The 14,932-nt window shown below is 45.8% G+C and overlaps 2 protein-coding genes and 1 non-coding gene across 6 annotated transcripts in view; 1 reads left to right on the top strand and 2 right to left on the bottom strand.

Annotated features, from left to right (window-relative positions):
• Window positions 1-3,083, bottom strand: part of mbnl3 (muscleblind-like splicing regulator 3) — a 30,045-nt gene extending 26,962 nt beyond the window's left edge. For all 3 annotated transcript variants that reach the window (XM_046030221.1, XM_046030222.1, XM_046030223.1), the window contains exon 1: window positions 2,844-3,083. The gene's annotated coding sequence lies outside the window, so the exon portion shown is untranslated. The remainder of the gene's footprint in view (window positions 1-2,843) is intronic.
• Window positions 3,084-4,555: 1,472 nt separating this feature from the next.
• hs6st2 (heparan sulfate 6-O-sulfotransferase 2) lies at window positions 4,556-8,666 on the bottom strand. 2 transcript variants are annotated; one of them, XM_046031554.1, is made up of 2 exons: window positions 7,371-8,666; window positions 4,556-5,965 (listed from the first exon to the last, which is right to left on the bottom strand). In XM_046031554.1, the coding sequence occupies exons 1-2, from the start codon at window positions 7,943-7,945 to the stop codon at window positions 5,140-5,142; spliced, it is 1,401 nt and encodes a 466-aa protein (XP_045887510.1). In that variant the 5' UTR covers window positions 7,946-8,666; the 3' UTR covers window positions 4,556-5,139. The 2 variants fall into 2 exon arrangements, with proteins under 2 accessions (XP_045887510.1, XP_045887509.1); XM_046031553.1 differs by having other exon boundaries at window positions 4,556-5,968; window positions 7,371-8,499.
• Window positions 8,520-8,592, top strand: trnaf-gaa. Its single transcript has one exon. It is a non-coding gene; the product is annotated as a tRNA-Phe (tRNA).
• Window positions 8,667-14,932: the final 6,266 nt, after the last annotated feature.

Raw genomic sequence — 14,932 nt, 5'->3', positions numbered from 1 at the left:
GGTGGAAGTATATGGAGGTGGCTGCTGTTGACTCCAGCGCACTGCGTCCCTCATCAAACACAGTGCACCAAAGGGCTACCGGCAGTGTAACCTTCACCGGAGCTCTGACGTCTGCATTATGGCTGGTGTGTAGGCTGGGTGCCACCTCGACAGACTTTATCTGCTCACACTAATAGATAGCCTTATACCACCAAAAATGTAAAGTGCCAGGCATGTATTCTGCGAAAGGCAGGGTGACACATAATACTTATAATAATAAACCCCTTGTTATTATTTCTGCTTTTATATTTTTCTCTTTGCACATTTGTTTTGCATAATCATGGTATAGGCAGGAGAATGTTTAAAGTGTGTCACTTTAATTTCTTGCCAGTGGCAATTTTGGTGGATTAGAAATTGTAGCTGAGTTAAAGATCCACATGAAAAAAATTGTGGTGCAATAAATGAGAATGTAAAGTGTTATGGGCTAATCCAGCAGGTTGACAGAGACAACAAAAGAATTATAAAACTACATTTTCTGAATAAAATTCAAGTGTGCTCACTGCTGTAAAGATGCACTGAAATACCATAAGTCAAAATACAATTACTGTACGTAAAGAAGTAGCAACTGAAGCGATGAAAGAAGTTACAATTTTCAGATTAAGGTTAAACAATAAATGAAGTTAAAGTGTCAATCTCAGTGTCTGGGCTGGGTGAGGTTGAGGAATCAACTGACGTGCTGAAGAGTTAAATATCCTTAACTTAAAAGTCATAGAAATTTAAACTTGATCTATTATCTATTGGTTATACTTTATTATGAATCACTTTGGGTTAATTAAGATTTAGTTAAATGTTTTAAATTGGACTGTGTTATTGGCTTGTACTGCAGGTTGACAGAGAGAACTAAATAATTATAAAACTAGAAAAGCCAAATTTCATGTGTACTCATTGCTGAAAATTTGCAGTTGGAATATTTGAAAGTAGATACTAAAAATAGCTGCAGTGGCAGTCGAAATACAATCACTGAAGTTTCAGCTGTTGAAAAGAGGTGAAGATTCAGGGGAACTCTGATCACTGTAATGAACTGGAAATGTGAATTGCTCTAGATTAAGAGCATAGTGTAAATATATAAGATGGGAATGTAATGCATTATAGGCAAACAGAACAGGTTGACAGAGACATCAAAAGAGTTATAAAACTAGAAAAGGCTACGCCTGAATAAAATGTAAGTGTGCTGCTTTTTTGATATTGGGTGAATATGTAAAATGGGAGAGTAAAGTGTTTTAGAGTGTTTATACATTGGGAAAAATCTGAGCGTTTCCTGTGGGACGTTTTTAAAAAAAATTTTAGTTTCCCCATTCCAAAAAGTTCAGTGAACTCCATTTTTAGAGGTAACAAATACTGCAGCAATGAAAACACAACTCTGAGCCCCAACTGCACGATGTGTGTGTGTTACAGTCCAGTAAACGGACAACAGTTCTGAGAGAGCAGTGACAAGGGCAAGTGCAAAAACAGGATAACATTAATGACCAGGTGACTGATTAGAAAGCACAAGGTGGAAGATCCATAAATCAAACTGAGAGTGAAAGCCAGCAGCTTGGAGGGAGGGAGCAAAGTAATTAGGTTAAGTATCAGTAATCCTTTCAGCTCATTAAATCACCACCGTTCACTTTCAAGCAAACATACAACAAGCCTATCACATCAAACAAGACAACATAGCCTTCATAAAGTGTGAAATACTTGGAACAATGCAGGTTAGTTTGCCTCCTGCTGCACATAAAGTTTTAATTTTGTTTACTAGCTCCTGGAGCTTTGATTTTACTTCTCTATAATACTAGTTATGAGCTAGGAGTTTCACATCCCTGTAGTGAGATAATTAAAGTTCACCGTGTGGAAAAAACTGTAGATATTCTAGTTGAACCAACAATGTGTTGTCAGCATAACATTTTTTGATGTGTTACTGCTGCTGTATTCTAGGTGAATGGTTTTATTTGTACCATAAAACATGGAGCATCTTGGACAGTGTTAATGTGTGTGTGTGTGTGTGTGTGTGAAAGGGTAATGAAAACAGGTTATGTGGTAAATGTGGCTGAGCGCCCATGTGTTAGTCAGTTTATCAGTGTTTATATTAGGTAAAGAAAAACTAGCTAGACTGGAGTCCACAGCCTGGAGGGAGTGTGAACTTGTCTTGACTGGTTATATTGTCAAATGAGCAAAGATTACGGCAATACATTCACAGGAAGTGCATACAGTATACCATGCTGGCTTCAGTGTTTGACCCCTAAGGGTAAACAAGGACAAGACTGGACCTCCTCGCACTGTATGCTTGGAGGCTGGCTGCAAAATCCTGCAGATATAGGCCAGTTGAGCAGGAAGCAACATGCATGTGCTCTTCACTTCCACCAGCTTTAATGGAATTTAACACAATATTACAGTAAACAGAGAGACTCTGGAAGTCATTTCAACATTGATTATTTTTTGTGCTCTTCACTTAACAAAAAACAACTTGCACTTGATACACTGGCACTCCAAAGACATCCAATAATGATCCTGCATATTACATTCAGCCAAAGCTTTGTGCAGCTCCCAGGCTAACACATGACCGCGGGTTACACCATTATTTGTCTCCACACAGAGCAGCTCTCAGCAGACCTGCCGAAAGCGTGTTAAATGTAAGTGTTATTACTGCCTATGTGTAATACCGCAGTTATGCCCGCATGTACAATAACAAATGCAGCTTTGAACTTCCATGCAACAGGCAGAGTGGAAGAGGCATTTTAAATGACTGCAACATGGATTAAATATAAAAAAAGGTAGCAATAATATTGCTGCAAACTCAACTGCGCCAGACGTGCTCATCCTCTTACCTGTTTATGGTCCAATCGGATGCAGACTGAATTGTCTTCCCCTAAATAAACGTCGGTTAAAATGTTTATTTTGATGGTTATTTTTCCAAAATAAGACGCGCCCTAGAAGTGAAATAAGGGGGGAAAGCGCGTTGCGGCTAACTAGAAATATTAAAACCGCAGCAAGTACAACAAAACGTGTTAGGTGAAAGAAAGAAGCGGGGTTCGGTAGCTGAAATGTTGGCTGCAACTAAATTTGCTCGTCTGCAACACTGACCGAACACACAGGAAAATAACAGATTTGGAAAAAGGGTGGGCAAAAAACGGCGAGGGAGGAGTTGAGAGAGAGAGAGTGTGTGTGTGTGTCTCTGTGGGTGTGTGTGTCTCTGTGGGTGTGTGTGTGTGTTTTTGCTTTCGTTTATTAGATAACATCATTAGGGGAATCAAAGTCACGACTCAAGCACAGCAGGTATCAAGGTAGGCTGCCATAAACACGTCGCAGGTAGGTATAGCCAATACGCTAGATATGTGTATACAGTTAGACACATACAAGGCGGATAAAGACACACCTGGGTACCTATTAGAGCCGTTGAAGGCTGACAGGAAGATATTTGTCAACCTGGTCAGATAAAGGTTAGCCCAAAAAAAACCCTTCCATAACCCAATATGCGTGCTGTAATTTTAAGGATTTAATTTAAAGGCTAACTGGGTTTAACTTTATTTAAAGTAATAAGATAGCAGGCTAACATAAACTAACGGTGAAAATTTAAACGTAACGTCCGCCCAACGTTACTACGAGATTTCCAAACCCAATTTGTGAAAAACTTAAGGTGATATATTCACGTATTTAACTCTTTTAACGGTTTAACATGTATAAAATCGGTATATTACATGATTTTACTTCTTAGGTGACAGACAAAGCATGTAGGTAGGAGGGCGCTCTTCATCTATCCCACCTGATGCTACCAAGGTGCTTTTTCTACCACCACCGGTTTTCTGGTCGTCTTGTGGTTTTTCATAATAAAATGTACTTAAGACGCATTTCAAGCGCACACACCTTTTCACATTTGTTTGGCTAAAAATCTTTTATTCCAATAATAATATAGCCGATTAATATTTTATCTTTTCTGTGAGGTGAGAACATCATCTACAGGCCTGCTAAATATGATAGGGTTTCAGATTTTTGGGGCGGTTTCATTATTTCTAGTTTTTCATTTGACAGAGGCAAACATTAAAGGAGTCAGATTTTTCTTAGTCTAATCTCAGTTTAAATCAAAACTAAAACTGAGTTTATATATTTCAGTATATAGACATTTAGCTGTGTATACTCCGTTCTCACCCTCCAACTGTACTGATAAATATAGCAATCCTTCCTTTTAGCATTCTTCATAGTCTTTTTTCATTATCAGTGTATTGCTGAATATTCCTTAAAAATTTAGGAGCAGCTGTCACAGCTAATCGCTCTATTAAAAAAGCCTCTGAGGATCACACTGAAACATGGCTCAAATCCTATCCAACCAAATTTAAGAATAAGCCGTGATGCCAACAATCACCGCAGTATCTCCACTTAGGAAGTTTTGATTTCATTAAAATTACTTTAGCGCACTCTGCTGGTGTTTCAGAGGTTTGCAAGTGCAGTCTTTTGTGCTCATGATCAGACCCTAGACTGTGTATAAAAAGGATCAGATAAAAGGAGATCAGACACATAAAGATATCTCCGAATACAACAATAGTTAAGTGAATGTAAAATATTTTTTATATAAAAATGAGACTTGGGAGACATTCAGTAATTTTACAACATTGAGGTATCTATGAAAATTCCATTCTCCTTTTCGGTTGATCAAAAGACACTTGAAAGCACAGGTACATTTTTCAAATGTACATATTTCAGACAACAAAGACAACAATTTGGCAAACATGTAGATTGTGAATCACAAACAGTAGCATATTATTTATAGAAACAGGTATTACATTGTTCTTTTTAACAAAGAAAAAATAAATATCCCCTCATTCCAAGCTACATAACAAGAGATCAGATGTGTTTAAAAGTATACAAGGCCTGTGTGATCGAAGATATAGGATCGCACATACCTACACCTTTCTTTCTACCAAGGAAATATATATTTTATGAATGTCAGTTGTGGCAAAGAATACAATCAGTATCAATAAATAAATGTATCATTTAAAACGGTTCATGGTGAGAAAATAATATAATTTAGTAGAAGGCATTCACTGAAACTAACTTGGATTAATTAACAACAGACAAGGCAGAACTTGGCACACTTATATTAAGACGCCCTACTGCTTGTTCCCATCACTACCACTGTTCAACATTGTCCATGTAATCCTCCATGGTGCCGTTCTCATCCAGATCCCACCATTCTGGGAGTAGCACTTGTGACTCCATACTGTCTCCGTCAGCCTTCCCCCTCTGCTGCTCCTCAGTTACCACAGAGTGTCTGTCAGGCTGACGGGGTGTTTCTGTGGGTTTCAGCTGCCTCCCTTGCTTTGTTATGAGCCTTCCACGGAGTCGCCTCCTCTCCTGCTGCCGCCTCTCCCTGGCCTGCCTGCGCTCCTGCTGCCTCGCCACCTGGAAACGCTGCAAGAAAAGGTCACGGGCGTACTCATACAGCTCCACGTCCCATCGGTTCAACTCAAGGATTCTGTTTTGCGTCTCAGAGGGTACTTCAACAGTGGAGGCGCGTGTGCCATTGAGCTGAGTGAAAGGTGCGATGAACTCCAAATTGAAGCTACGCTCAAACAGATACTGGGTTTTACGCTGGTACTCGGTCAGCCCAAAGAAGGCCATGCCGAGTAGGTTACGTTTGGCGCTCTCAAGGAGTACTGCCCAGCGCTCTTCCTCACTCATGGCGGAGACATTGTAGCAACCCACAAGGCTGAGATCAGCCAGCATGCGGGTCTGTCGGTTGTTGGCCAGGTTGAAGGGGCAGTCCATGAACTCCTGCAGGGAGCAACCTGACCAGTCGTCTCCCGAGTAGCAGCTCGGCAGCTCAGACAGGGTCGGTGAACGTCCATCACACACGTGTAAGGAGGCCTTCCATGTAGCACCACGTTGCACATGCCGCCACTCGCTCAGGTAGCGTGATACTGGGTCTCTCAAGATGGTTATATAATAATAGTTCCTACTGGAGAGAAAAAAAAGCACATAAGATTTGTTGATTATTTTTTTAATGATTTAAGTGAGTTTTTGTTGTATAGAACATATTAGAAAATGACAAAACACCCATCATAAAGCTTGGAAATAGATTGGTTGGATTAGTTTGGCAAAAAGCACTTGGTAGGCTAGGCAGAGAAGTTAAATACAAGAAAGTCAGTTATGATTTGACCCCCCCCCCTTCCTGACTGACAGGAGTCAGCAGGTGAGGCTGGGAAACATCACCGAGGGCAGTGGGCTCTCCCCACTGCTCTTCTCCCTCTACACCAACGACTGCACCTCAAGAGACCCATCTGTCAAACTCCTGAAGTTCGCCGACGACACAACGGTCAACGGCCTCATCCAGGACGGTGATGAGTCGGCCTACAGACGGGAGGTTGATCAGCTGGCTCTCTGGTGCGGCCAGAACAACCTGGAGCTTAACACGCTCAAAACTGTAGAAATGACCATGGACTTCAGGAGGAGCCCCCCCCCCCACTCTGCCCCCCATCACCATACTCAACAGCCCTGTGTCTGCTGTGGAATCCTTCAGGTTTCTGGGTTCCACTATATCCCAGGACCTGAAGTGGGAGCCCAACACTGACACGATCATCAAGAAGGCCCAGCAGAGGATGTACTTCCTGCGTCAGCTCAGGAAGCTCAACCTGCCTAAGGAGCTGCTGATCCACTTTTACACAGCCATCATTCAGGCTGTCCTCTGCACCTCCATCACTGTCTGGTTTGGATCTGCCACCAAAAAGGACAAGGACAGACTACAACGGACAGTCAGGACTGCAGAAAAAAATATCTTTTTTTCATCATCTCACCCCAGACACAACCTGTTCAAGCTCCTCCACTCTAGTAGGCGCTACAGAGCACTGTATGTCAAAACCAACAGACACAGGAACAGTTTCTTCCCACAAGCCATCACTCTGATGCACAGCTGACTCTGATGAACAGCGTCAGGAACAATTCAAATATTTGTGTTCTCTATACTGTAGCCTGTGTCTAATTATATTATTGTATAAACACATCGTGAGCAGTGTACAATCCTGAGTCAAATTCCTCGTATGTGTACACATACCTGGCAATAAAACTGATTCTGATTTCCCCAAGGGTCACACTCAAGATGAAAATACATTAAATGATCAAATAAACAGCTATATAACAGCTTCAAATAGGTCAAATTAAACTGTTCCATTAAATATGCATGTTAACAGCTGTCACCTACATTACATCTGTATTATTTAGCATCAGTAATGATGATTTTGTGATGTACTGCATAAGACTATTTTGCAGTATACTGCACATTTCTATATTCGTTTTCATGAGTAATGTATGGTGACAGCATGGTAACCGTAGGACTCCCATCCCAAGCATCCTCCTTCACCAACCTGGGCAGGTTATCGGGAACTTCGCGTGAGTCCATGCGGGACGGGACGCAGCTGGTCAGCTCGGTCCAGTCCGCATGAAGCCCGCAGCTCCAGCCGGTGGAGAAACGGGAAAAGAGCCAGGTTTCCTTTTTACCTGGTCGGAAACAGGTGCATTTCTTTTGACCTGCGTGACACTCGCAGGGCCTCTCCAGCTGAATATTCCGCACCAGGTGTCGACCAAACGTCGTGCCACCCGTTTTTTGAATGTGCAGAAAAACTATAACATCATCCCCTTTGATGTTGAAGTCCACGACACGATTTAAATCGGCTTTGGTGAAGTTGAAGCGAGGGACAAAGCGGACCAGAGCGCCGTCTTCTGCAATGTACGGATCTTTTTGGAGGCCGCCTTGGATTTCGTTCCCACGGCTCCGGGGACCAGTTGCACTGCCGTCCTTAAACCAGGATCCCAGCTGGTGTAGCATCTGGCACTCAGACCTGCTCGGGCACACATACTGGATCATAATGACGCCAAAGAGCACCACCATGAGCAGGACGATCACGAGCCGGTGGTGGCTGCTGTTGGACTTCTCATCCATCTTCCCGGGACGGACAGAAAAACATCACTCAGTCCGGACCCCTGCCTCCGCTGGGGAACCTCGGGGAATATTGTTTATATGGCCGCCGAATGAAGCCAAAACAATAACAATGCAGCTGCTAGTCAGCTAACGAAGGCTAGCCTATAGTGTTGACTGAGTCTCAGAGAAACAAACAATACAATAGCTCATTGTAATGTTTAATGTGTTGTCGGCAGCGTACAGAGTACAGGTGCCATCTCAGATTAGTTAAGTAGTTTGGTAGTAGTATTAGTTTGTACTACAAAGCGAGAGCCTTTCTTGCTGCAGTAAATCCGTGCCTTCCGCGGCCATCGATTCTTGACCTTTCTTCCCAGCAGCCTCTGCGTTCAGCATGGGCGTGAAAATGACGTCACCATGTGGAACGAGGTGGAACCGGTGGAACGTCCCTCCGGAGCCATGGAGACTTAAGATTAAGCTATGAACGGCCCGCCGAGGGTCTTTTCACGCCTCATGTTCTTGTTAATTATCTATAAGTTAATAACGGCTGTCCAATTAGCGTGTCTATAGTTGGCATGCACCACGATTTATGTTCATCGCCGAAATAGCTCAGTTGGGAGAGCGTTAGACTGAAGATCTAAAGGTCCCTGGTTCGATCCCGGGTTTCGGCATTTTGATATGTTTAACAAATCCGGCTCATACACCTTCAGTCCTCGGTAGATGAATTAATTGGTGCATTGATCATGTTGTGGGCAGACTTATGTCTTTCTACTGGTCTGTTTTCTTATCCAAGGATGGCGAAGGCCAGAGCCGCCCTAATCTGCCTCCGATTGGCTACTGGTTGGTTGGGTTCAGCGTGTTTAGGCAAAGGGTAAGAATATCAGGTTAAGCCAATCGGAGGCAGACTAGGACGGGCAATACCTTCACCATCATACATACATTATATATATATATATATATATATATACACATTTATATATATATATATATAAATAATTTTTTTCATGTTTGTCCTGTGTGTTAGAACAGTTGAATTAATTACATTATAAAATTAATAGAAAACGTAGCACAATTTTTCTACTACACACCCTTTCCCAGGTAATACTAGTAATGCCGCCAAAGCAAAACATGTACCAGTAAATTAAAGGTCCAGTGTGTAATATTTAGCAGGCTAGGCTAGGCTAGCTAAGATGGCGCCGCAGATGGCCGCCCCGGGATTACGCTACGTAGTGCTTTTTGTGTTTTTGTTAATTAACGCTGTTTTCTGCCGTCCCTCTCTGGTAACTTTTACCAGAGAAGAGCTCTTAAACATTGGACTTTCACCTGCTCATACTATTCCACCGCTCTTTATTGACCCTGGAACTATCCCGGAGTTATTATTTGGAGGAGTGGCAGCTGTTTGGGATCCTTTCGGGAACGGCGCAGGGGAAAACGTGCAGGCGCGCTGGTTAAGCTGAGACAGCGGGGATTTCGCACTGCACTCCCTTCAATCCACCTGGCGAATGTCCGCTCTCTGGCCAACAAAATGGACAAACTGCTGCTCCTCAACAGAACTAACTCGGACTTCTGCAGATCTGCTGCCCTCTGTTTCACCAAATCCTGGCTCACCGAGTGCATCCTGGACAGCGCACTTCACCTACCGGGATTTAATCTCATCTGCGCGGATCGCGAAAGGGAACTCACAGGAAAAACACAGGGAGGTGGACTCTGTTTCTATATAAACGAAGGTTGGTGCACAGATGTCACAGTGTTGAAGAAATCATGCAGCCTTCACCTAGGGACATTATTTATAAACTGTAAACCGTTTTATTCACCGCGGGAGTTTTCCTCGTTTGTTGTGGTCGCTGTTTACATTCCACCTCAGGCCTGTGTTAGTGAGGCGTTACTACACCTGGCCGACCAGATAACTAACATGGAGAAAAAACATCCAGACTCCCCGCTCATTGTTCTCGGGGACTTTAACAAAGCAAACCTCAGTCATGAACTTCCAAAATTCAGGCAGCATATTAAGTGTCCCACCAGGGACACTAACACACTGGACCACTGCTACACAGTATTAAAGGACGCCTATCGCTCTGTTCCCCGTGCAGCCTTGGGACTCTCTGATCACTGTCTGGTTCATCTTATCCCGACACACAGGCAAAAACTGAAATCTGCTAAACCTGTTGTAAAGATGGACCAACGAGTCAAAGCTGGAGTTACAGGCCTGCTTTGACTGCATTGACTGGAGTGTTTTTGAGGCTGCAGCCACCAACCTGGACGAACGTCTCGGGGTACGTATGTAACCCTGGTTCCCCGAGAAGGGGAACGAGACACTGCGTCAGTTACGACACTATGGGAACGCCTCTAGGCGTAGCAGGTCTGAACGTGAATGAAATCACTCCAATCCTATTGGTTTGTTGCTAGAACGGTAAGGTGTGACGGAATAACCGGAGGAGTATAAAGCACACCTGTACACACTCATCATTAGCTTAACTATGAAGCAGGCGCTTCAGGCAGGGAGAGAGGTGCGGCAGGCCGACGCAGTGTCTCGTTCCCCTTCTCGGGGAACCAGGGTTACATACGTAACCCGAGACGTTCCCCTTCGAGGGAACTCGAACTGCGTCGGTTACGACACTATGAGAACGAGATACCCACTAAACCGTGCCAAAAACCCCGCCTGCCCCAGTGTGCAATAAAGTGGCACGACTAAGAGGAGAGCGCACGAGTGCCAGGTGCCGAAGGAAGGTCAAGACTGTAAAACCGAATGAATGTGTGCGGAGTGGCCCAGCCAGCCGCTAACAAACATCCTGCAAAGAGGCCCCGGAAAGGAGGGCTCGAGAGGCCGCCACGCCTCTGGTAGAATGAGCCCTCACAGCCACAGGTGAAGGCAAACCCCGCACCTGATAGGCCAGGGAAATAGTCTGAACAATCCAGTTTCTAATAGTATGTTTGGATGCAGGGAGCCCAGCCCTGGGGGACCCAAAACACACTAGCAGCTGGTCAGCCTTCCTCCAACGGGAGGACCTCAGAGTGTAAATACTCAGTGCTCTGACAGGGCAGAGCAGATGAAGTCTCCCGTCCTCCGCCGTCACATGAGGTGGAGGATGAAATGCCTGCAGCACTGTGGACCCTGCCGCACAAGAAGGCACTTTAGGGATGTATCCTGGACGAGGGTGCAGGATAGCCCTAATATTCCCCGGGGCAAACTCTAGGCTTGCGGGGAAACCGAAAGCGCTTGGAGATCCCCCACCCTCCTCAGAGAGGTGATAGCAAGGAGAAAGGCCATCTTGAGGGTCAAGTGCTTAGCCTCAGCTGACTACAGGGGTTCGAAGGGGGCCTCAGCCAACGCCCCAAGAACCACCGCCAGATCCCAAGTGGGAACCTTGGACTGAGTCGCAGGTCTCATCCTCCGGGCACCACGGAGGATCCGTGTGGACGGGGCCCTGGAGCTGAGGAGGGTCTCGACTGCTCCGGCTTTTAGACCCGCCTCTAGGTACTGTGCCCCCTCAGGGGCCAGACCCACAGTCGCCATATGGCGGGGCAAGGGTGAAGAACCCGGCCCTGCGCCTGGGACAGCAGGTCTCTCCTCAGAGGGCCGTCCAGGAGCGATCATGATGTCCGAGAACCACACCCGGGTTGGCCAGAACGGGGCTACGAGCAGTAGGCCGACATTGTCCTGGCGGACCCGCTCCAGAACCCCTGGGAGCAGAGCGACTGGGGGAAAAGCGTACAGACGTAGCCTCGGCCACGAATGTACCATGGCGTCCAGACCCAACGGGGCTGGAGGAACGAGAGAAAACCATAGCGGGCAGTGCGTAGTCTCTTGAGACGCAAACAGATCCACGTCTATGGGGCCGAACTCTTCGCACAAGAGCTCCACCACTTCGGGGTGAAGTCTCCATTCCCCGGGCCTCAGCCCCTGCCTCGACAGCAGGTCTGCTCCCTGATTCTGCGTCCCCGGGAGATACATCGCCCTGAGCGATAGTAACCTCTGCTGGGACCACAGGAGGATCCGACGCGCCAGTCTGTACAGAGGGCGCGAGCGCAGACCGCCCTGGTGATTCAGATAGGCCACCACCGCTGTGTTGTCGGAACGAACCAGGACGTGGTGGCCTTGGAGATCGGGCAGGAAACTCCTTAGAGCCTGGAACAGCGCCAACATCTCGAGACAGTTGATATGCCACTCGGATTGATGCACCTGCCAGGATCCCCTTGCAAAGCGGCCGTCCATGACCGCGCCCCAGCCCGTGAGGGAGGCGTCTGTCGAAATGACCAGCCGGCGACAGGACCCTCCCAGCACGGGCCCCTGGGACAGGAACCAAGTTTCCTTCCAAACTGATAGGGAACGAAGACACTTGCGTGTAACCCAAATCAGACGGAGCTCCGTAGGAGCTCGTAGAGGGAAGGGACCTACGCCTGGCAGCCTCAGCTGCCTTGGGTCCAGACCGGCGAGGGAGGTACTGGCAGAACGCTTCGCCCTGCGTCTAACGCTCCGTGGTTCTGCGAAGCTCCACCAGATCTTCCTCAGAGGGACCCCCCCTCTGAACCATCTCCTGTAGCAGGTCTGCTTGGTAGGCTTGAAGCACCGCCATGGTGTGCAAGCTCGCACCTGCCTGGCCCGCTGCCATGTACGCCTTCCCCACGAGCGTAGATGTGGTGCGACATGGCTTGGAGGGTAGCGCCGGCTTCTCCAGGGAGGACACAAGTCGAGGGGAGAGATAGCTCGCAAGCGCATCCTCCACCCGAGGCATCCTCCCATAACCACGGTCCCTAACCCCCATCACATTACTGTACTTCAGTGATCGGGGTGTGGAAAGCCGTGTAGAGAAGGGTCTGCTCCATGATTACTCAGTTCATCATGTAAATCAGGAAGAATGGCAGAGACCGGCGTGGAGGTGGCGCGTGGTGCTTAAGAAACCTTTCATCAAGCTTACCACTAGCCTGTGGTGTCTGCTCCTCCTGTGGCCAGTTGATGTTGAGCTTAGCCACGGCTCTAGTCACCACCTCCAGCAGTACGTCATAGTCGGGCGCCGCGAGCGGGAGAAGCCGAGAACGGGCTCCCGAACGAGGAAAGGAAGCGTCGGAGCCAGCGGATGAAGGTCGGGAAAAAGCCTCAGCCGTCCCGAAATCCTCCGACAACGCTATGAACCCCATGAGTGAAGCCGCCGGGCTGCCTCAGCGGCCGCAGGGCCCGCACCACGGGGAGAACACATCCGGCCATCCTCGGAAAAGAGAGCCATGCTGTACCTCAGTACCCGCACAGAAAGGGCTTCGCAACGGGCGCAGGCTGCCCCCTCGAGAGCTGCCCGGGCGTGCTCCATCCCCAAACATGAGACACACATCTCATGAGAATCTCCACCCATGATGTACCGAGGGCAAGAAAAAAACACACCTTCTGTACATCTGGTTGCCGGACATGCTGGTAGACTTCTTCTTCAGGTAAGACACATTGCTTGTAGGACTGGAGCTTTCTTCAAACAACATACAGAGCGCCTGCTGAATAGAAAAAAAGCTAATGATGAGTGTGTACAGGTGTGCTTTATACTCCTCCGGTTATTCCGTCACACCTTACCGTTCTAGCAACAAGCCAATAGGATTGGAGTGATTTCATTCACGTTCAGACCTGCTACGCCTAGAGGCGTTCCCATAGTGTCGTAACTGACGCAGTTCGAGTTCCCTCGAAGGGGAACAAAGATGAAGAGAATAAACTGAGTGATGAATAACGTAAGTAGTGTAGGCGGTAGTCTAAATAACTGCATTAGTATAACATTAAATTGAAAGTATATTGTTAATTTAATAGTAAACTAAAAGTTTGATATTAATATATTCATTATGTTACTATATTCAATATAATTTCATATAATAGTATAGAACTTACCACTAGTAGGCTATAATATTAATTCAAATTACAGCTGCTTCAGTTTGGGGTTGTTTTTTATTCATTAACTTTGTGCAAGAAAAATGCTCTAGGCTACATGATAGTCTCCAACCTTGATTTTGGGCTACTAAATCGTCAATAATCATAACTGTTTATGCACAACACTGAGTTCAACATTTACAAAGTTTGTTGCAGCACATCAAGCTTTTTTCACAAAAAGTGACACTGATGAGAGCATCGGTTTTATGAAAAGTTGAATTTGTTTCAATAAAAAGCACAGATTTAGCTAAATAGCTGGCTAACGTTCGCCAAACCCACACGCTCCTTGAACAAAATACTTTGCCGACCAAATTTTCAACAACTCTCGTAATCCCATCGTTTTATTCAGTACCGTTAATTCTATTGTAGTGAACAACGGTGTGGATTTGTGCATTTTATATTGAATAAATTTGGAGCTACTCTAAATTCCTTTCTCCTCCCCAGAGAAGAAGGGGAGGGGTCAAAGTTGCTTTCTCTAAGTGCTATCCCGACCATAAAACTGGCACCTTTTTGATTCCAAAGCTGATAACGCGGGGCCTGACTGTTAAACTGACAAAGAGACACGCATCAGCCATATGCATCTCCCTGAACAGCCTATCAAAACTGGCCCCCCCACACACGTTTCCGTGGCAACTGACCTTATTCTTTGTTTTATTACCACATCAAAGGGATACTCCTTGTCTCACCTAAGTGTGACATGGTCCAGACACTGAACTTTCAATGTAAAACGGACTGCAGTCTCCAAAGATTCAAAGCATTTAATTAAATCTTTAGTTACCTGATTATGTTTGCCTCTATTGAGTAGTTATGTTAACTGTTGTTGCTATCTGTTGTTGATATTAGTGCTGAAAAGAAGTTACTTGTGCAGTGTTTTTATTTTCAGCAAGACACTCCTTCATCTAATGTAATCCAAGCTTTCCTCATGTAACCTGAGCTCCCCCAAGTGGGCGAAATAAGTATTACATGCCCTCGTCGGAAATGCCGTTAAATGTATAAATATCCTGACCAATAATGTGACAATTGTTTCCTGTTACCAAATGCCTAGAACAGTACAACCGTTCAACCATTGAGGTTCGATTGTGGAAAATGTTTGATTATAATACGTGCAAATA

This window comes from Micropterus dolomieu, linkage group LG19, assembly GCF_021292245.1.
Source record: "Micropterus dolomieu isolate WLL.071019.BEF.003 ecotype Adirondacks linkage group LG19, ASM2129224v1, whole genome shotgun sequence".
Lineage (NCBI taxonomy): Eukaryota > Metazoa > Chordata > Actinopteri > Centrarchiformes > Centrarchidae > Micropterus > Micropterus dolomieu.
This window is presented reverse-complemented; position numbering and strand designations above follow the sequence as displayed.

What these genes read in the sequence shown, in the direction of transcription:
- hs6st2 (XM_046031553.1), bottom strand. Translation starts at nt 7,945, where the DNA reads ATGGATGAGAAGTCCAACAGCAGCCACCACCGGCTCGTGATCGTCCTG. An exon ending in GTTCCCGATAACCTGCCCAG is followed by an intron (nt 5,969 to 7,370) that starts GTTGGTGAAGGA and finishes TTTTCTCTCCAG; the next exon opens with TAGGAACTATTATTATATAA.